Source organism: Crocodylus porosus, unplaced genomic scaffold (assembly GCF_001723895.1).
Source record: "Crocodylus porosus isolate Cpor-Errol unplaced genomic scaffold, CroPor_comp1, whole genome shotgun sequence".
NCBI lineage: Eukaryota > Metazoa > Chordata > Crocodylia > Crocodylidae > Crocodylus > Crocodylus porosus.
In genome coordinates this window covers 172,151,370-172,172,363 of record NW_017728906.1, presented here as the reverse complement: position 1 = coordinate 172,172,363, position 20,994 = coordinate 172,151,370, and the positions used below count along the sequence as shown (strand labels likewise).

The 20,994-nt window shown below is 40.3% G+C and overlaps 1 protein-coding gene across 1 annotated transcript; it reads right to left on the bottom strand.

Annotated features, from left to right (window-relative positions):
- Positions 1-97: 97 nt before the first annotated feature.
- On the bottom strand, positions 98-20,007 carry CENPJ (centromere protein J). The gene is made up of 17 exons (XM_019530211.1): positions 19,921-20,007; positions 18,047-18,554; positions 16,303-16,427; positions 15,474-15,757; positions 14,326-14,473; positions 13,311-13,416; positions 11,407-13,063; positions 9,504-9,636; positions 6,997-7,162; positions 5,256-5,498; positions 4,517-4,616; positions 4,027-4,127; positions 3,251-3,337; positions 2,263-2,403; positions 2,098-2,182; positions 1,896-2,016; positions 98-450 (listed from the first exon to the last, which is right to left on the bottom strand). Exons 2-17 carry the CDS (start codon positions 18,467-18,469, stop codon positions 258-260), a joined length of 4,113 nt encoding a protein of 1,370 aa, XP_019385756.1. The 5' UTR covers positions 18,470-18,554; positions 19,921-20,007; the 3' UTR covers positions 98-257.
- Positions 20,008-20,994: the final 987 nt, after the last annotated feature.

The following is a 20,994-nucleotide window of genomic DNA, read 5'->3' as shown; positions in this document are numbered from 1 at the left end:
TAGATACTACATGAAAGAGGGTTTAAGAATGGCTACTTAATATCTGAAAAGTAGACTGAAGTTTGTCAAAGCAATCAAGACAAGCATGCCATTTCACCACTTCAAAATAAATTTATTTTAGATAAACAAACTATGAACAATATTTACATAAAGCAACTCAAGGGGGGCGGGAAGGGTTCTCTCTCCAGAAACACACACTTCTATGTTCTTACAGCTATGTTTGCATAAATAAATAAAATTCCTTAGATTCATATTTGTCATAACTTTGTGTCCATTATTATATTGCCATCCTTGTCCTTAACTCTGATTCTCCCACAGACATATTTTGTTTCCTGGCGGCCATCAGCATACACAGTTTTGACAGTGCCATCTGGATATTCCCGTCTCTTGAATTCCAGCGTGTGCAGTTCTCTCTGACCATTATTAAATTCTATAGTTTTGCTTCCATCTCTGTATTAAAAAGTTCACACAGGTATAAAATATATGAAGGTCACCGTATACTGACAGACGAATGTAGAACTAGCAACATGAGTTCAGGTAGGAATGTAACAGGGGTCCAAAAGATCCAGAAATTTCTAAGAAGGATGATGATTGCAGGAAATAGATAACTTTACATCAGAATGTTAAAAATGCAGTATTTGTTGCAGGCAAATGTCTTATTAAGACAAATATCACATTAGCTAATCAATACATTTGGACAGTTTTAAACTGCTAAAAATATACTGAATTTTAAAAAAAAAGTTGAAGTCTTACTAAAGCAGGCAAACATAAAGATCCTTAGCATACAAGGAAATAGCAATCACCAGAAACATGAAGGTTTTGAGAGCTGAGTCTTAGTTCACCCCTGGCACGCATGCTGAGCATGGCACACGGCAGCTCCAGGAAGCTGCTGCAAGTGACAGAGCCCGGGCCGCTCCAAGCAGGGCTCGCAGGTCCCAGCTTCCTGCTGGGAGCAGCCTGGGATCCCGGCACAGCTGTTTGTAGCCAGCCCACTACTGCAGCCAGAACCTGGGCCAGCTACAAACAGCTGCACCAGGCTCATCACCTCCATGCCAGGAGCAGGGGAAAGAGGGTGCTGCACTGCCTCAGGCCCCACCCCCACCGCCCACTCCAAGATGCACTTGATCACGCTGGTGCAGAGCTGGTGCTGGATCCCAGGCTGCCCCCAGCAGGCAGCTGCAAGCCCTGCTCGGAGCAGCCTGGACTCCAGCAGCTACCCAGAGCCGGGGTAGCTGCTGGCAGCCACAGAGCCTGGGCTGGGGGTCAGGGGCAGCAGGGCTGGGGGGCAGAGGCTTTGGGTAGCAGGCAAGGGGCACAAGCAGGACATCCTGCCATGTACCCCTTGCCCTCATTTTGTTTTTCTGCCGTGCCAGCACTCTGGCACCTTCCGAGGTAGGCATTGTGGTGTTTTTCAGCACTCCAGCCAAAAAACGTTGCCTACCCCTGGTTTAGTTAAATTACAATATAAAATATGACATGCTACTCTAGTTGAGGCACATAAAATCATTTACGCATGAGCTAAAAGCACTTTCCTGATTGAGGCCTAAATTAGTACACCGTATTCAGACAAGGAGTATTCATTAACATTGAGTATTTTATTTTTACAGTGAGTGTATCTAAATACAACTTACTGTCAAACACCATGTTTCCTTTTTATAACAAATCATTTAAAGTAATGCTTCCCAAAATTTTTTAAAGAGTTTAACAAGGTTTTAAAAATCTAAGGAGTCTCTCACTATTGCACTTTGTAGATCCATTTGCAAGATAACACATACTAATGAAAGACTCCTTATATTTTCAAAGCCTTACTTAGCTCTTGAGAGAATTTTGGCAACCAACAAGGGTTAGGAGCATGTTTTCATTTTTTTTTTTTTTTTAATAGAAAAAAAGCTTACCTTAGAACACGAACAATAGTACCATTTGGAAAAATGCTTTCCTCTTGCCCATCTGTAAGTAAGTTCTTAATAGTTTGATCTGGGAATGTAATTTCCTTCCTTCCATCAGGGTAGTGCTTTTCTGAAATGTAACAGGAATATCTTGTTTTTTAAAAAATAGAAGAGTTGATAAAGTATAAAATAAATACTTCCCAGGCTTTACCTATTTGTCCATTTGAAAAATGTAAGACCTCTAGGCCATCAGGATAGGTAGTGTGAGTTGTCTTGGCATCCGCATAATAATAAATCTGTGGGGAAAAGGTTAAGATTCTTTATAAGAATGTCAAACCATATAACTGAAGGGTAAAATATATTACTGGATACATACCACAGTTTGATCTGGCATAACTTGTTTCACATCTCCATTAAAAAAAGTTACAGTTATAGTCTTTCCATCAGAACTAACTTCTTTCTGTGTGCCATTAGGGAAAAATATAAGGTGGCAGCCATTTTTTAAAATCTTTTCAACCTAAAAGATAAGTTACATAAAAGCAGGTAATTCAATCAAATGTTCATACCTGACTGATGTATTAACCAAGTTTTCAACAGCAGTTTCTGATTAAGTTAATTTGGGCATCTCAGCCCTATGAAGTTTTAAGCAAAACAGTAAGAGAATATATCCCTTATTTCTGTACCTAAGTTCTTAACCTTTGAGAATCAATGTTTGTTTAGTTTCGCTGGTTCTCATCCACCCCTCAGTTTCCATACAACTCTCTCCTATAATTTTAGGTCAGCGATCATAGTAAATTACTGGTGGAGGGACCATTCTTGTGGACTAGAAAGCAATATATAAGGATGGGTTTTTACTAATATTCAGCCAGGATCACAGACAGTATATCTCAAATTCTTGTCAAACTTGTTCCTTCCATAAGCAAGGAAATTTTAGTTCCCTTAACTGCACCCACTTTAATAACAGCTGCATCTGACCCAAAGCAGTGTTTTATTTCAAGCACCAGATTGAAAGTAAAGTACATTTAATCACATGGAGAGCATATGTTCAGTTTCCTTGTGTGTTGGTTTGGGTGATTTTCAACTGAACTCCCAAAAGAAAAAAAAGTGTCCCTTATGTATTTGGAACTGTTCAGGGAACATTTTGTTTATGAAAGTGATGTACATATTCAGATTTTAATCGATATGTATCTTCAACTTTAGATGCCTCGCAAATGGAAAGGACTGTATTCATCTCACCTAATACCCCCATTTATAAATTGAACAAAGGCAATGCAGCTCAACAGCACTCCAACAAATGAGGCCCTTTTCATGCCAACTGTCAAGCCTACCCTCAGAAACTCTTAAAATAGGAGTTCTGATCTTACCTTTCCATCCGGATAGTTAATTTCTCCCTGTATTTCTTCACTGCTTGTTGACTTTGATGACTCACAAGTTCCATTAGGGGACACATCCTGAAATGACAATACTACTCTAGTTGCCAAATAAAACATTTCTGGGCACTTTTTTCAATGTACAGGTAAAAATAAATCTAGTTTTTCCATCACAGCCAATGTCTTTTTCTAAGCAGCTGACCCTTGGGTAGGCAGCTCAGGATAACAAGGAGGGACCAGAAGAGTCAACTTTAGACTGGGGCTCATAAAGTTCCTGAAGAAAAGATATGATATGGCTTAGGTGATCATAACATACAAGCTTCACTGAGTTTTGGCAATATGCTTTCACCCAGACTGGTTAAGTGGAGCTCAGCACGGAGAATTTTAAATTTGATGCCTAATTTCAATCATCAGTTCCAACGTATGAAACCACTAGCGAAATTTCTTAAATCCTAGCAGTGATCCATACAGTGGATCAAATGTAAAGATGGACTCTAACTCTATAGCTCCACAAAATGTTTAACTCCTTTCCTTCCTCACAACCAAAAACAGAATTACAAGAAATGGGTGGTGGGGTAAAAGTAACTTGCTGTATTGCTTTGCCATAAAAGGGAGTTTAGTATTGTAGCTCTTAACGTAAGTGCACTAGAACATTCAACCAATAACTTCACAATTCACTTTTCAGTCTCCTCATTTGTGCACTATAGATAACTATTATTCTGCTCTTCTAAATCCAATCAGGATAGACAGCATTCTGGCACAGGACTTACTATTGTAAAAGTCCTAGAGGAATCTTCCAAGGTCAGCATTGTCTTGTCACCATTATTCAAATCACTCCCAAGTGCTGATTTAGGTCTTCTAGAAGGCTTTCCTACGCAAATACAGGTTGTAAAAATTGTGAATTTGGCATCAAATTTAGGAATGTAACAGGTACTGCAGCTTGGAGCAGAAGTGCCTCTTGAAATAGCTCCAAATGTCTACACCCTATAGATCCTATTGGACAGAAGTCTTTTTCAGTCTGAATCTGGTAAGCACTCCAGCCTATGATCTCAAAATAAATGAGAATACACAGAATAACCTGTCAACTACCCTCCCACATGCACATGCACCCCTGCTTCCTCCCCACGCGGTCCTTTCATAGAGAGAGAGAGAGAAGGCATGGCCTGGGGAAGAGAAGACCTCACAGGCAGACCAAACCCAAACCATGCACATCTTTCATTTAAAAGAAAGAGGATTTTCCCACTAAATAAACATTTATACCTTTGGCTGGAGAATAACTTTTTCTGCTCATCTTGCCGCACTTTTCTACTGGAGGAACTGGAGACAGAATCTGACATTTCTGGAGTCCTATTGGCGGACACTGAAAGCATGTTAAAGAAAGCGTAGTTACTATTCCAAAAAAGGTTTATGCAACAACATAATACAAATAAAGTAACAGGACCCCAGATCAGCTACCATAATACTGTACTATAGACACTGTTGTTCATTATACATTTTGAAATGAATGCTGGAGGGAAGAATGGGGTAATGCTAGATTTTGGAGCTCCTCCTCTGCCCAATTCCTCATTATCCACAATTCCAGAATTCCATCTTGGAGCAGCAAGTAGCGTAGAGTCAATCCTTAAGATCTAAACTACAGTAACAGCCTAAACCAAAAGAGAAAAGTGGCAAACTGATTGATTGCACAAGCTCATATTGGAGATGCAAAGCATTTACATCAGTTACAAGTGATCATCCCAGTAGCTGCCCAGAGCAAAGATTCAGATTGACAGAGATAAAAAAAAAAAAAAAAAAGCAGCAAAATTGCAAGACGAGTACAAGCTCAAATTAAATGAAAGCTTCAGCTTGGAACAGAAGGGACAAACTGTACAACAAAGAGCCAAAACTCAATACACTTATACAAATGCATTTAAAATATCTTACGGTTTTTTTTTTAAATTGGGGGGAGTGTCATCTTGGATTCAGGTAAATATGGTACCTCAAAAAAAGTTTAATTTACCATAGACTCTTCTCTTTTCAATCTTATCCCATAGCTTTCAGCTTTCCTTTTGCTTTCAGTAGCTGACTCTTTCTTCCAGGCTTCTAAACGAAACCTTTCCATAATTCTGATCTCTTCCTTTAGTTCTGCATTCTCCTTTGTTAAAGCTTCGATCTGGTTTCTAAGACGACCCCGAGTGCTTGACCATTTTGCTTCCCTCCGTTTTAAGTCTTCCTGCAAGTCTGCAATCTGCTGCTTTAAAGCCTTAATAATAAATAAGCATTAGCTGTAGTTCAGGATACAGGCCAGGCATTTTTTCTATATTAAAATGCATAACTAGAGAAAATAGAAATCTTTTATCAGTGATACAATCACAGGGAACAGTGGCTCAAGGAAAGGGAATTGCCTTGTACGAATGGCTGAAGGCTAGAAATTAAGTGGGGCTTTCCTCCAAATGCAGGAGTTATTCACCTCATAATTGGAATTGATTTATCACTTCCCCAATCACAAGAAGATCTCGACTATTCAACCAGCTCCCCTTATGCTAGCAGAAAGGTCAGAGCAGTGTAAAGAGCCCTGGCAAGCAAGAAAGTTATACTGGCAAAGACACTGAGTAAGATACATGAAAGTAGCTTAGGACAACCCCTGAACAGGTTCTGGCATAAAGGACATAAGGAGGGTGGGGCTGTGGCATGCAATTGCAAATGTTCTATGTAGCCTGGCATAACTTACACCAGTTTCTTTAGGGCTCTCTCACTTCCTACCAGCCCAAGATGAGATAGGCGACTTCAGACAGCTTCTGGCTCAACTGCAAAGTCTATACTTCAGGACATGAAGCACAGACAAGTCGCAGAGAAAGAGATGAGGGAAAAGGGACTTTCTTCATCATGTTAAAGATTGTATTCCTGGACTTTTTTTTCAAACAGGGATATAAAATGAAGCTAGCACATACAGCCTTAGCTGGCCAGATGGGTTGACAAATGCCATTCAGACTACATGATATTTGGAGCTACTGCAAGCCAAAAAAATAAAATCTGTTATATGTCTAGTGCTATATATACTGCCAGAAAAAGTCCATCCTGCTTCCCTACCCATCACACAGTTATTCATAGTTACAGACCAATGAGTGAAATAATTTTTTTAACTGCCTGAAAATTAAAGTATGAAAATGAAATAAAAAGCAGCTGTTTACTTTCCCCTCCCAAACAAGCTCACCAAAAGTCATAAATTTAAAATTTAAGTAAATATATACTAGCTTTTTTATTCTGATCTATTTAGATTGATCTGATCTATTTAGGCTGTGCATCTTTGACAACTTTTTTTATTTAGTTCAAAGTGATAAAAGTGAACTTAACAGAAGAAGGGATGTCTGTACATAAGACGCATGACAACTAACATCTGTTAAGAAACAGTTGTCCCATATTAAGCACAGCTACCAACAAAATGACACTTGAATTAGGTTTCATTTGGCATTCAGTTCACTATAATTATTGTAGATTTGTAAACATGCATTTACTATAGTAATGTTCTGTCGAAACCAATTACTTGCAGTCATATTCTTCTTTATTGCTTCCATGTAAAAAAGGGTGTGGAACAACCTGACAGAAAAAGGCTATTTATTCTTCAAGTCTTTTTGATTTCTGAATACAAAACACTCAAAAAGTCTAAAATGTCTCATGTGAGAATTACTAATGGACAGAAGCTTCTTCAGTTATACTATTTGTGATTTTCACATTGAAAACTAATCATTATATTTTCATACCTGAATTTCATCACGTTCTTTTTTATCTGGGATGGCTCTAGCTGCTGTAGCATATTTCTCAAAAACTTTACGATCTTTCTGCAGTTTTCTCATTTCCTCTTTCTTAAATTCTTCTAATCGGGCCAATTCTTTTGTTTTCTGCTGCTCAAAGTCCGCAATTTCTTTCCTGAAATAACACATTGCAGCCATTTGTTCTAGAACAAGCCACCAGCAAGCTTTTATTTTCTAATAAAACCCCCCAGATTTTAAAAACTGGTATCACATTCATTCAAAACCATGTCTGCTACCCCCCAGGAAAATTCCTCTCTGTAAATACTTATGTAATACACATATTACACATTCAGTGAGAATGAATTTCTGACTGCTATTATTGATGCTCCCACTCACAAGAATTTCCTCAGTATTTTACCAGTGTTTTACCTGAGAACAAAATAGGGCCACTTGTACACGTGATGGGGGTTTAGTTCTCCCTAAATTGAAATGGTGGGTTTTTAATTGGTGGGTCACAATTAAAAACCCACTATTTCAATTTAGGGGCTCCATCACTGTTACAGCGAGGGGGCCCAATCTCTTTTTTTCCTCTAACAAAGCCTGCCCATGGCTGGGGGCAAGCTGCCAGTGGGCCCTGTACTGCTCTGAGCCGCCACCCGGCCTGCTAGCACCGTACCTGAGTGGTCCCAGGGGACACCACTGCCACACAGGAAAATACCCTCGCAGCTCAGATGCTGCAGGCAGTTCGCCCCCTGGCCACAGGCAGGCTCTGCAGTGGGGAAGCAGACCCCGCACTGCTCCCCCCACCCCACACACACACTGGGGCTTCCCGTGCCCTATGCACTCTCCCTGCCATCTTTCCACTGCCTGGGACTGCCCAGGAACAACCTGGCTTGACCCTGGGGTAGTGTGGAAAAGAGGTAGGCGGGGAGCTGATGTGCTGGTGGCTGGAGAAAGCGGTGGGGATGGTACATGAGGCACCGGAAGTCTGCCAAGCTCAGGCTTCCAGCGCCCCAGGCACTGTCCCTACCACCTTCTTCAGCCACCAGCACACCCAGCCGCCCTCCTGCACTGCCCCAGGGGTAAGCCACCTGTGGTGGTCCCAGATGGCGGAGACAGTGCACGGGACCCTGGAAGCATGCAAAGCCTTTTGATTCTGCCTCAGTACTAGAGGCTGGACTAGACCTCTTCAGCTAATATCCAGATTTATATTTCTACAGTAGTTCAACATAATGTATTGTCCTTGCATTCCTCCAGTCCCCAACTCTACACCAGTAGAGGTCTGTGAATATCCAGCAAGATTTTTCCAGGAATTAATATGCAATCAAACAGCCAGTGCCAGGAAATTGTGTGGCAGGGGAGAGGTGGTCAATACAGCCACCCCCTCTACTGCCAGATTCCCAAACCCCAAGCCCCACACAGCCAGCTAGGGCCAGGCCAGGCCAGGCTGCAACCTCTTCCCTCCCCACTTGGCCATGCCCCTTTCCCCACAGGGAGCCTAGCCAAGCCCCCTTACTGCCCCTGCCTGGGAGGGCCAGAAAAGCCCCCTTCCCTCTCTGCAGGGCCAGGTTGGGCTTGGCTAGGCCACCTTCCCCACTCATGGCTGGGCCACACACCCCTGCTCCTGCAGGGCCAAGCTACACCCCCTTCCCTCTCCACAGGGCTGGGTTGTTTCTTTCCCTGGAGGGCCTACATTGGGGCTGGCCAGCCCCCCTGCCCCCCACTTTGCATAGCCAGAAGGTGCCTGCCATGCCAGCTCAGGCACTGACCTGCCAAAAAGGTTGGGCACCACTGTTTAAGACTGTCACCTCAAAAACATCAATAATTTACTAAGGTAGCAACTGAAGTCCGAATAATAGTCAAGTTTTACTTTCTTCGTTGTAGTCCAAGAAATTGGTGGCGGTTTATTTTGTACATTTCCACTATGCTATATTCTGAAAGGGACCTCGATCATCTAGTCCAACCCCCTGCTGAAAGCAGGGCCATCCCCAATTAGATGATCCCAGTCAAGGCTTTGGCTAATTAGGTCTTAAAGACCTCTAAAGATGGAGATTCCACAGGTTACTTGCTGGGTAAGCTGTTTCAGTGCTTTACTAATTTTATTTTTTATGACCCAGTCCCTGCCACCTCTCATGAGAACATTCCCCCCAACCCCCAGTCCCTGCCAGTTAATTTTCAATAAACCATAGTTAGATGCACAAGGGTGCTGACTTCTATACAAGAAATGCTACACTGGTTCAGACTACAGGCCCACGTAGCCCAGTATCCCATAGGTCAGTGGCATAGAGCAGATGCTAAATGAAAGGAGTATATATGCTAAGCCCATCCAGATTGATCTGTCCTCTGTCCCTTTTCTGGCATTCCAATACCTAGGAAGTCCTGTTAGAATTTCTACCAAATTCTTGAGTCAATTTTCAAGCTAGAATTACCTGTAACACACATTGATTTTAAACAATTATGGGAATGTTTTTACGACAGAAATGAAACACACTGAGATATCTGTACTGAGAAATTACCTAAGGTTTTCTAAGGAACATTCTCGCTCTTGCCGGAGTTTTGTTAGAGATGCATTTTCAGCTCTGAATCTTTCAATTTCTGTCTCCAACTCAACAAGCTTCTCTCTCAAAAGCTGAGATCGAGCAGCATCTCCTATAAAGAAACAGGCAGACAGCTATTAAAGAAACATTAATTTAAAGTATTAAGGTGTATACCAACTTGTCATGTTAGTAATGTTTCATCACCTGTTTTTACTTTAAAGTCTTCATATATTACAGAAGATGAAACACAAGTCACTGAATATCAAAATAATCTGTGCATCTCATTCAAACATTTCAGATATTCAATATATTATTCTGGCAGAAGAAAGTATGCAAGGAATATTAATCCAAATATGAAAATGTTTTCTTTTTTCAAGCAGATATACTCTTGGATTGAAATTGTGATGGGAGCAACTATAGTACTGTTCATAGAGATCAAACTGGGGATGCCTATCCCTTACCCCTACCTATCCAAACCGTATCCATTTGAGTCACTGAAGTGAAAGTAAATTGTGCATATTCTCTGGATTCCTTGAGCTCAGGCTCACAAATGCCCAGAGGCTCTGTTTGGTTTCCTGGGTTTGGCTCTTTGATAGAAGGAAAAACCAAACAAATGGCAGAATCTCTCAAATGTCACTTACCTGTGGCAAAGTTTGATGTTACTCAGAGTAAACTGTTCAACTCTGCAAATGAAACAGTTAGTTAACATTTACATTATCACTCAGCATCTCCCTACATTGGTTGAATTACCAGTCAGAACACTAGATGCTTTCACAACAGCAACAAAAGTTGCAAGCTTAGATCCCGGACAAGACAGCAAGCAGAGAAGTAATGGTATGTCATACGTCCATGCTGTGGTTATAACATAAAGGTTACATTTATTTTGTAATATTTTTAATTTTTGGTAATAACAGTATGATTGCTTGATATAACATAGTTAAATCAGTAAGAATAGCTGGCTTAGACACTCAAGTCCAGGAAAAGATTCAGGGTTATAAATCTATAGCACAAAGATACTATTTCCTACAACCCCAAATTAGGTATCTATACCCATTATTATTTTCCCTCCTTGCTAAACCCATGACCGCTGCCAAGGAAGAAGTCCTGCTCAGGGTTCAAGACTCACCCCTCCCCTCATCATTTCCCGTGGCATGCATAAAAGAGCTCCAGTACAGTTTTGCATCTTTGTTTTAGATGTCCAACTCTCCCTCTGCACTGTACCAGGGAAGCCTTAGCACTTTACATGGCACTGAGAATCCTGCAAAGCTATAAAGCACCTACTGTATTTCTTTTTAAGAATCTAGCATTACATTCTAAGGAAAAAGATTATAGTTGTGGCCAACTAGCACAAGATGAGAATTTTAGACAGTGGGAGGAGGGGGGGAAAAACAAGCTTTGTATGGGTTGAGAATTGGTAAATATAGATATCAGGTATGAACTCTTTTCAGTAACTTTGATTAATAACACCTACAAACAATGTGCTTGAAGTATATAAACAAGGCAAAAAAGTTTGTAGTGTCTTTTTTCTACTGTTCCTCATGCTTCTCTGCCTGTACCCATCTGTAGTCTCTTCTGCTTAGACCGCAGGCTGTCTGGGGGGCAAAAGACTGTATTTTTGCTCTGTTAGAAGGCACTAGAATAATTCTGCGAAGCCCCAGTCTAACCACATACAGTTTTCCCCCTACTACTCTATGCTGAAATGCTACAATATCAGCAGCAGGTCATAACAGCACAAACCAAGTTCATTCTCACAAGGTCGATGATGATCAAATTAACAACAACTGTAAATCAATGCCAATGGGGTTTTTCCCATTTGTTTCCTTGCATATTTTATGACTGCAATATTCTAACATCTAGTGCTCAGCCTGTCATTCTCTCTTACCTCCTGATTCCTCCTGCTCTGCATTTGATTTGTTTTCTTGTTTTGAATAAGACTCAGCCTTCTGCTTAGGTTTCAGTGAAGGAAAAAGTTTCATCATCAGATCTGATGTGGGAGGGATATTTGTATTATTGTCTGTCACCCTCTCTTTGGGGAGATCATCTCCTCTCTTTATTGAAGCAACCTTTCTTTTTAATGCTTTGTCTGGGATACACACTTCACTCATATTCGAAGAATTACTTTGGAGAGGTATTTTAATACTACCATTTTTAGGAACTTCAAGCTGAATCACATTTTCCTCCAGATCACTCCATGTTCTCTCATCATCAAACTCAATATTATTTCTATATATAGAAGACGAGCTTCTTTGAGAGCCAGAAACTTTACTTCTACTTTGGTTTGCTACCCCAATGGATTCATCGCTGTTATAGTCTTTATCCGATAAATCAAGATCAGCATCTCCACTTTTGCTTTCTTTGCTGGTATCTTTGACAGGTCCTCTATCACAGAATTCTGGATTGTCTTCTCTACTACCCAAAAGGAACTTTTTATCATTTTCATTTGAACATGTCAAGGTGGTCTCAAGTTCTTCTTCAGACTCCGTCATAAAATCATTGCTTTCGTCACCCTTAGTTTCATTTATATTCCATTCAGCGTTTTGTAAATTTGGAATTGCTACAGTGGAAGAAATCTGAAATATTTTATTATCTGTTTTCTTAGGATGATCCTTCAATCCAATAGATGTCCCCAAATCTGAAACTGTGTATGCAACTGCTCTGTCATTTTTATTTTCCTGTGAGATATTGTCCACTTTATTTTTGTTATTTATAGCTGTGATAACCAATGTATTCATCTGCTGCTGTGTTGTTTTGATAGGAGTAGAAGACATTCTACGGCCTTTTAAAAGTTGTTGATCTTGTTCCAAGATCCTCTGTACAAACGAAGAATTACTTGAGAAAGATATTTCATCAGCAGCCTGTTCTAGAAACAAAAATTCATCCAATTCCATGTTCTCTTTCTCCTTTTCTTTTTCCCAGTTTTCCAACTTACTCTGGGATGAAAGCTCTAAACGAAGTTCTAGGTCTTTTGCAGGGCAACCTGTAGAACATTGGGAAAGGAAGGCTGTTTTGGTCGACTCTATAGGCACCTGATACTTTTCTATATGTGGTAAATTTCTTCTGTACTTGCTGCCAATTTCAATAGATTTTGCAAACTCCATTATGTTTTCTTTATTTTCTAATTTATTGTTGATTTCTGATCTGCAAGATTCTTTAAACTGCTCATCTAGATTCTTCTCAGTCCGGACTGCTACTTTTGATGGCAAAATAGTCTTCCCATTATGATTCTTGAGTACCATGGTCTGCCTTTCTTGCCCAGCAGGACCATTCTTTGTCTTAATAGTTTGATTATACCTTTTGGACGGAATAACAGAGTTCTCAGAAACCAGTTCTTTGCTCAAAGTCACAGTTTTCCTCTGTATATGGGGTATCTCTGCTTTAGCAATATTTCTGTCCTCTGAAGTACTTTGCTGAAACATTGCTTTCCCTTCTTTATACTTAGTTATTTTAGATCTGATATTAGTGAACCTAGATAAGCCTTCTCCTCTTTTTAGGAAGGTCCGTTTTGTTACTTGCTTCTGAGAAATCAATTTCTCTGCTTCCTAAATATCAAAAAAAAATTGTTAAAATTCAATTTACTTACTTAAAGACATCAAAGCAACACATGCTAATATAAAGAAATACATGAAACGTTTAAGATAAATCAGAATGTTAAGAGCTTAAAAACTGCATGAATACAAACAATAGAATACTAAGCTTTTCATTGTTTGTAAACATCTAGTAAATTTTGAAGAAACATATAAAGCCACAATTGCACTTAACAATTAACAATTGCAATTAACAATTAACCTGTAGCTGTTCTTTTTTCTTCAGGCGTTGTTCTTCCAGTTGTATCTGTTCTTCCAGGAATTCTTCAAATGTCTGTTTCCTGTCTTGAATCCCGGCCTTAATAGGCCTAGTATAATTTAAAGATTCAAAATGCAATGTTAAAAGTTAAATCTTTGAGAGGCAATTCAATTAAAGGGTTAAAAAAAAAAAAATCACATGATATCTAAAATCCTATTATATCAGTAGGTAAGAAATTATAACATCTTTTAATCAGTCAGATATCTAGTGACAAAAGTAAATAGTTTAACTTCAATCTTTCACTGACTGTTCTCAAAATGTATTACTTAACTATAAAGGGCATGGCCAAATCTTATGGCTACTTTGTTCAAAGATTAGACCCTCTCACTGACTACGCCCATAAGCTTTCATGAAAATCAAATTATTTCTTAGTTTCTCAACATTACGCTCTCAAGTCAATTGAAAATGCTGCTGCTAAAGTCATTTCTCTCACTTCTCACTATCACTCCTACTATCATAAAAATTTCTTGTCCTTATTTTCAAGTGTATTCATAAATTATTTTCACCTTCTACCTTATCAGGCAATGCTTGTCTTTACCCTTCCTTGCTTAGTGTCTCCCACAAGCACCTTGATCCTTTCTTTCTTGTCAACCAAAAAAAAGCATAGTATGTCATTCCTATCATTCCTTAAATCTCACTTCTGAATAAAGTCTGCAGAACACTGTCATTCCATAACAATCAGGCAGGTAAAGTGTAGAGGTGCACCAACAGGGATGTTGGGGGCTGATACTGATAGCCGATATTTAAAGAGGCATGTTGGCTGATACAGATCCAATATCCAATACAGCTGCCATCAGGTGGTAACCATTTTGAGCATCTTACTCTATGCTTCTACAACGGCTAACAAAATGGTTAGAGAGTATTAAATAAGCGTGTTAAGTGCCTTTCAATCAGATCTCAGAATTTGTTCAAGAGATTTACTTTACAACCATGTCATTATGCAAACAATTAGATATACCTTTCTTCTGTGTTAGTCATTTGCAAGCATTTTCTTCCATTGGGACCTTTAGAGAAATCTGTATTTTCTGAATTTAACCCATCAGCATTACAGTCTTTACCTTCTGCTGATTCTCCCATCTTTTTATCTAGACACCAAATGCTTTTTCCTAAGAAATGATAAGAAAATGTTACTTTCTAACCTGAAAGCACTAATCGGCTTACACTTCAAAATCATAAACAACAAACACTCAGATGAAATTAACCACTGTCATATTTTGCATATCAGAGCCTTTAACTTTTTTTTTCAGAGTAACTGTGACTATGGCCTTGTTCCTAGACTTCTGTATGACTTTACATCTGACTATTTAATATGCATACTGTTTTCACATGCCAAGTTATCCAGGTCAGTCTGTATCAGTGACATCATCTTTATTATATACCATTCCCGCAGTCTGTCATCTACCAACTATATTAGCAGTGATGTTATGTTTTCCTGTGGTTTATTGCTAAAAATTATAAACAGCATAGTACCACATCAAGAGCTTTTAACATAAATAAAGAGTTTGATTTTGCTCTCATCAACTTTAAAAAATAACTAGCAACTTCAACAGAAGTAATAAGAGGCCACGAGCAGCGAACATGGTGCATAGTTAAAGGCAACTAAAGCGTAATCAACACTTCAAAGACAAATTTCCTGTAAATCAATAGATCTCAACCTTTTCGGATTCAAGACACTCCTCGTTAGACTCAAAATATCCCTGAGACCATGCCAGCTATTGGCTTTCACTTATTATTTTGTAGTCAAGAAACAAGAGAGCAATTCTTCTGATGCAAAAAATTCAGAAAGACCACAACAGGTCAGAATATTTTTGACACTATGGATTCCTCTTTGAAATTTCTGGGTTTATCTTGTGAATTATACATGGGTGTTTGTGCACCTAACAGTACTAATATTGTGTGGCACCCTAAAAAGGATCTTGCCTGCTAGAACTTTTCTAACTTAGTGAAAGCTTAACTCCATCTTGCAGAAAACCAATATGGCACCCCAGTGTGTTGCAACACCCTGGTTAAGAATCACTGCTGTACATACAAAACAAAAACAAATCAATAACTGTGTAAAACCTACAGAATCTCTCAAAAGATATGTCTTTCAGAGATTTGACTAACCAGTGTTTTTTTTGTCTTCCTCACTGTTCTTCAGATTGCTTTGTGGTTTCAAAGATGCCTGTATGTGTTGTTTCTCAGAGACAGAGTTTGCAGAGAAATGGCTCTTCGAAGATAAGATGCACTCCTTGTTGTTTAACTTTTGTAGTTCACTAGAAAAATCACCCAGGTGACGAGGAATGTGTCCACTATGATTCTGATACTTAACTGATAGCAAGTGGGTTGCAGAGGTTGAACTAACTGGATGTCCATATCTTTGGCTCTGATCTTCTACTGGTAAAGAAGAAAAGAAAGAAATCTTAATAAGAGTTTATTTCCGTTGTATTATTATTGAACTTAGGGATTGCCCATGTGGATCCTCTCTCTAGAGGCCCAATCAACAACATGCCCTTAAAACATATTTGACTATTCTGTGTGACAGGCTTTTTTATTCGCATCAGGGTTGAGTCTGGAGCTATTCTTGTGGGATGGGCAAATGGGAAGAGAGGGAATGAGCAGGGAAGACAGTTTGTGTCAATGATGACACACCAAGTTTTCAGAGACAGCTGTTCAGAGAAGAGATGGAGGTGGAAAGGAAAAAGTTTATTTCATACTAGTTCATATTTTGCTTAATACAGCTGTTTTTCCTATTAGACAGAAAAATATTCAAGACAAGCTTCCATCATACTGTGTCTGAAATGCACCAAACACAAAAAAATAATTAACCCTGAATATGTCTTTGGATGCTAGCATAATGTGAAAGTTAAACAATGATTTAAAATTAAATCTAATATTAAAAATTGTAAATTATAGTTTATTTTAAGGCATGTTTTATGGCTCATGTCTGTACTTACAAGGAGTTGCTTGTTGGCCAGATACCAGAGTAAGTAGTTTTTGTTGCTCTTCCATAAGCCTTTGAAGTTGTTCCATCTGCTGCCTCTTCAACTGTTCTTGTTTCTGCTGTTGAAATTCCTTTAGCTTTTCAAAAACAAAAGTAAATGCATTTGAAGGCAAGTTTAAATAAACATACACTGGAGTAACTGACATGAAAGCAGCACTGTCATAAAACACAACTATAATAGAACAACTGCAATTTAAACACAATCTAAAAAAAGTCCAGTTGCCCTATGCATTTTTATTCTATGTATTCACACCTCTCACATACTATAATGAAGCTATTTCTACCAGGGCCAATCCTGTACTAGCTCTACTAGCCTTTAATTGACCAATTTGTAAATAAAAACACAAAATGTTGAAGACTAATTTTGAAAAAAAACTTTTAAAAAAATCAAGTTAAACAATTGCTTACTCTTATTCTCCCATACTTTTATTACAACTTTAAATGCCAAATTAAAACAGGATCCTCATTACTTAGAAGTTCTTTGTCTTGTTCATTTCCCAGTTGAACTCATACCACATTCATGACACCTCGGCTTCAATGGAAACTGCTGTTAACAATCAAGAAGGAAATAAGTAGCATCAAAAAACCATAAAGCCCCTAGAAGGCATGACAGCTAGTACAGAAAAACTGAACAATTGGCCTTGGTCACAGTGTAATTTTCACCCTTACACTGAATAGTAGTACTAAACGCTACTAACCGCAAAGGGGTAACTTGCAAAGTAAGTTACAGCATATGCTTGAGCAGCAAACAAATACATACAAAAAAATGGAACTGCTCCAAGACAGGATGTCAATATTTTCTAAAAGATACCAGGTATACTTTAACCTCTTAGAACTCCTCATTAAATATCAATATCAGAAAAATAACTGCTTCACATTGTTGATCCTACTGGGAAAATATACTTTTTATACAAAATATACCTTCTGGGAGAAAAAAAAAAAGTGTGTAAGCTTATTAGTGACACTTGACTCTGGAGTTCTAACATAAATAAGCCTTTGCTTTCTTTAAATTTCTAAATGACTCCTTCGGTAGACTATAAGTTACATAAATTAGAACTACTACCAAATAGAAAGTCAAGTAATTGCTAAAAGCTATACTTTCCTTTCTTCATGAACAATAACTTCTGAATAATTAAAGTAGCAAATATTTCACATAAAACTGACAGCACTAATCCCTTCACAGCTACTGCAGACTCAGCATTTTACAGCACATTAATATTAAGCTTCCATTCACATTTTCCTCCTCTCTAGTAAAATACTATATATAGCTGTATGCATAGTTTAAGTTTTTAATATTATCAGAAACTGGTTACGTACTCAGCTATACATTTCAATCCTAAGGGTCATGGGTTTTGAAAATGATATTAACATGAAACCATGATAATGTCTAAGTGGAACTTTTTTGATTTCATATAGAAGCACACCATGATGCTCCAGAACTAAGAACTAACAGTGTTTCAGAATTTGATCCCACTCCTGTTGAAAGCATTTGAAGTAGGATTAGGCTCCCAACACAGAGTAGCATGAGGGGAAAAGTATTAACATAGCTTGGAAATTCTTCTTCAAATTAGCATTCTTCTGAAGTCAAGCAAGATCTTTGTCCCAGGCAGCTACAGTCATCTAGAAACTGACAGAAGATTAGAAACAAAAAAATCTAATAAATACATGTCAAGATTATGTTTTCTTTCCTTTTTACCTGCTCAAGCTTTTGTAAAAGCGGGTCACTGTTATCTTCTTCACTCCAATCATCCGCCTTGTCATATATAAACTCAGTTTCTTGCTGTGCTGAAGCATCTTTGAATGCTAATATTTGTTTTTCTTCTCCCAAATGAGCAGGAAGAGTTGTTTCTGTTGTACCTGGGAGAAGATCATGAAAGGTGTCAGATTCCAAGGTGTTTTCTTCATGTAGGCAGTCTTCACTTACAGAACAACTGCTGTTTGAAAAATACAGCGTTTCAAATGAGTAGCTCGTGATGTCTGCAGTTCTAGATGACTCACTGGCTCTATTAGTTTTCAAGTCATGGAAACTAGGACGTAGTATAACTCCTGCACGAGAAGTTTTGGACATCCAGTGTGCAGTAAAGTTTGGTTCTCTACTGAAACCTGCAGTGGTTGACATTTGGAAAACTTTGATCCTATTTAATCTGCTACGTAGGTAGTAGCAAAATCAGCAAGGCTGTAGCGTAACTGTTGACTTTCAGTACCTGTCAATAAATTTTTAAATTAGAGTTGAAAAGATTTAAAAAGTGTAAAATGTACCTACAAATAACACAAAGCTGCCACCTTTCTACAATCTCTTTAACGTATTTCCAAAAAACTGAATAGTTGTTTAAAGTACAGGCAGTCGTCGACTTACAACATTGATTTGAGTAAAAAAATTCTGGGTTATTTTTGGCGAAAAATAGGGTATCGGGCCTTGGTTCAGGAACCAATCCCCCATTTATAACATTGTTTCCTATGGGAAAAATTGGTTCTGGGTTACAACAGTTTGACTTAAGACGCAGTTTTCAGGAACCAATTGAGTCTTAAGTCCGAGGACTGCCTGTAGTACTTGCTGAGAAAAGCACTTTATAAACGGGAAGTAAAACAATTAAGCCTTTGCAATTGACACTAAATTAAATCAGATAAAAGAATGACATCCCAAATATGCTCAAAATCATAGTATGTATAAACTCAGCTGTGATCAAAATGAACTATAGTGAAGAAGCCATCAGATTTTAAAATATTCTGGACAATGGCATAAGAGTGGGTGTCAGGAAGACATTCCTACATGAGCATTCAACTGAAGGCAGCGTCTTCAACTGAAAGCGCTGGCAAGACCAGAGAGTTTCAGTCAGGCCTGTGGTGCCAGTCAATTCTTTTAAGGGTGCCGCGCAACATCAGCACTGTAGGTTTTCTTACACCTCGCACATGGTTCACAACAGACTCAGAGACCTCAGAGAGGAATCCACAATATCCAAAACACTCAGCCCTGTTGTGGTCTTACTTCTTTGCAACAGAATTGCTCTAGTATTTTTGCATGGCCAAAGAACAAGCAAAGGCCAAAAGCTGACGGCTTCCAAGGGCTGCCCCGACTCCAACAAGACTGAGAACCGCTGCTCGGAACCAACCGCACGCAAACTTTTTGCTCCATGGGCCGGCTAGGAAGTGCCAGCACCCTCCCTGGGCCAGATCTGACCTGGCATGCAGGTGTCACAAGAGGCCGATGCAGCCACGGGGCAGCATCCTGGGCCCAGGCCGCCCCGATGTGGCTGCACAGTAGCAGCTTGGCCCCAACCCACCCCTGCCGCAGCAGCCTGGGCTTGATCTGGCCCGGGTGGGCTTGGAAACCTGGCAGCGGGGAGCAGCAGCCGTGTAAACTGCCACTGCCCCTACTCGGCCGCCGCCAAGTATCCCGACCCGAGTAGGCCCCGCGGCCTGACGGCGGGGTTGAGCCCGGGACCGCAGAGACGAGACGAGCCGAGACCGCCCGGAAACCCGGCCTCAGCGGGACCCCACGCCCGTTCCTGTCGCGGCGCCCGGCCGGCCCCGGGGGGGGAGAAGGAGGAAGCTCCGGCCCGTCCCGCAAACCTTTCAAGGCGACACTTCAACACCTCCTCCAAGTCTCCGCGCCGGGACCTTCCCCCCGCCCGGGCCACTGCCCTCCACTCCCCCCGCCCGCGCGGCGGTTGCGCGCCCGCAGCCGCGGACAAACCTCCCGCCATCGCGCAGCGTCTGGCGCCACTGGCCGCACAGTGCGGAGCGGGGCCCGCCGGGAGCTGTAGTCCGGCTCCGCCCCGCCCCGCCCCGCCCGGCCGCCAGGGGGAGGAGGGAGCCGCTCCCGCCCCCCGCGCCGCCGCAGTTACCGGGGATCATCCAGCACACCCCGGCCTTGAGGCGGAGGGGACGGGCAACCTGGCGGCAGCTTGGCCCCCAGCTGCGGGAAATTGGGGCAGGCTACGCAGCAACCAAAAAAAAAAAGGAAAGGAAAGGATCGGGCCCCTCACCATTACAGTGACAGAAGACCCTAAATTGAAACGGCGGGTTTTTAATCGTCACAATTAAAACCCCACCATTTCAATTTAGGGGGATTAAAGTCCCGTCAGCCTTTGTTTCTTGGCTGTTCCTGGAGTTTCCTCTGCTGTTGTATTACTTACCGTTGCAGACTGTGAAAGACCTCGCAGAAAGATGCTGACTCCCAGCAGGCAAATGTTCACAACTCTTCCCCTTCCCTGAGTGGGATTCCTTGCCAGGCAGGGGCTGGGCGCCTCCAGCACCTGTGAGGAGTTCGTCATTGCAGACAAACAAAGGAAGGAAGCGTTCAGATCCTTCTTTCTCTTCACTCGACAGATCACGGTCACTGTATGTGCAGGCTCACACCTAGTCTCTCCTTTTTTCGTTAAGCGGAATAGCATTTGATACAAAACGTGGACTATGAATACTTGTATGGGTCTCTCTAGCAGCAATGACCATCTACATGGGCCGTTTCTTGAGTTACAGTGTAGAATCCACGTGTGTTGGTGGGACTGACATTTGTAAAATTATTCATGTACATTTTCTCCTGAATAAAAATCTCTTCAAGCTACATGTGCACATTCCTAAAAGACAGCCTGTCATCAAACTTTAAGAGGCCATACATGATTGCATATAATAAGAAAAATCTTT

Coding starts and splice junctions, on each gene's coding strand:
- CENPJ (XM_019530211.1), bottom strand. CDS start 18,469: ATGTCAACCACTGCAGGTTTCAGTAGAGAACCAAACTTTACTGCACAC. Junction 15,758..16,302: donor GGCCAACAAGCAACTCCTTG/TAAGTACAGACA, acceptor GATTTCTTTCTT/TTCTTCTTTACCAGTAGAAG. Junction 14,474..15,473: donor GGAAGACAAAAAAAACACTG/GTTAGTCAAATC, acceptor ATCATTTCTTAG/GAAAAAGCATTTGGTGTCTA.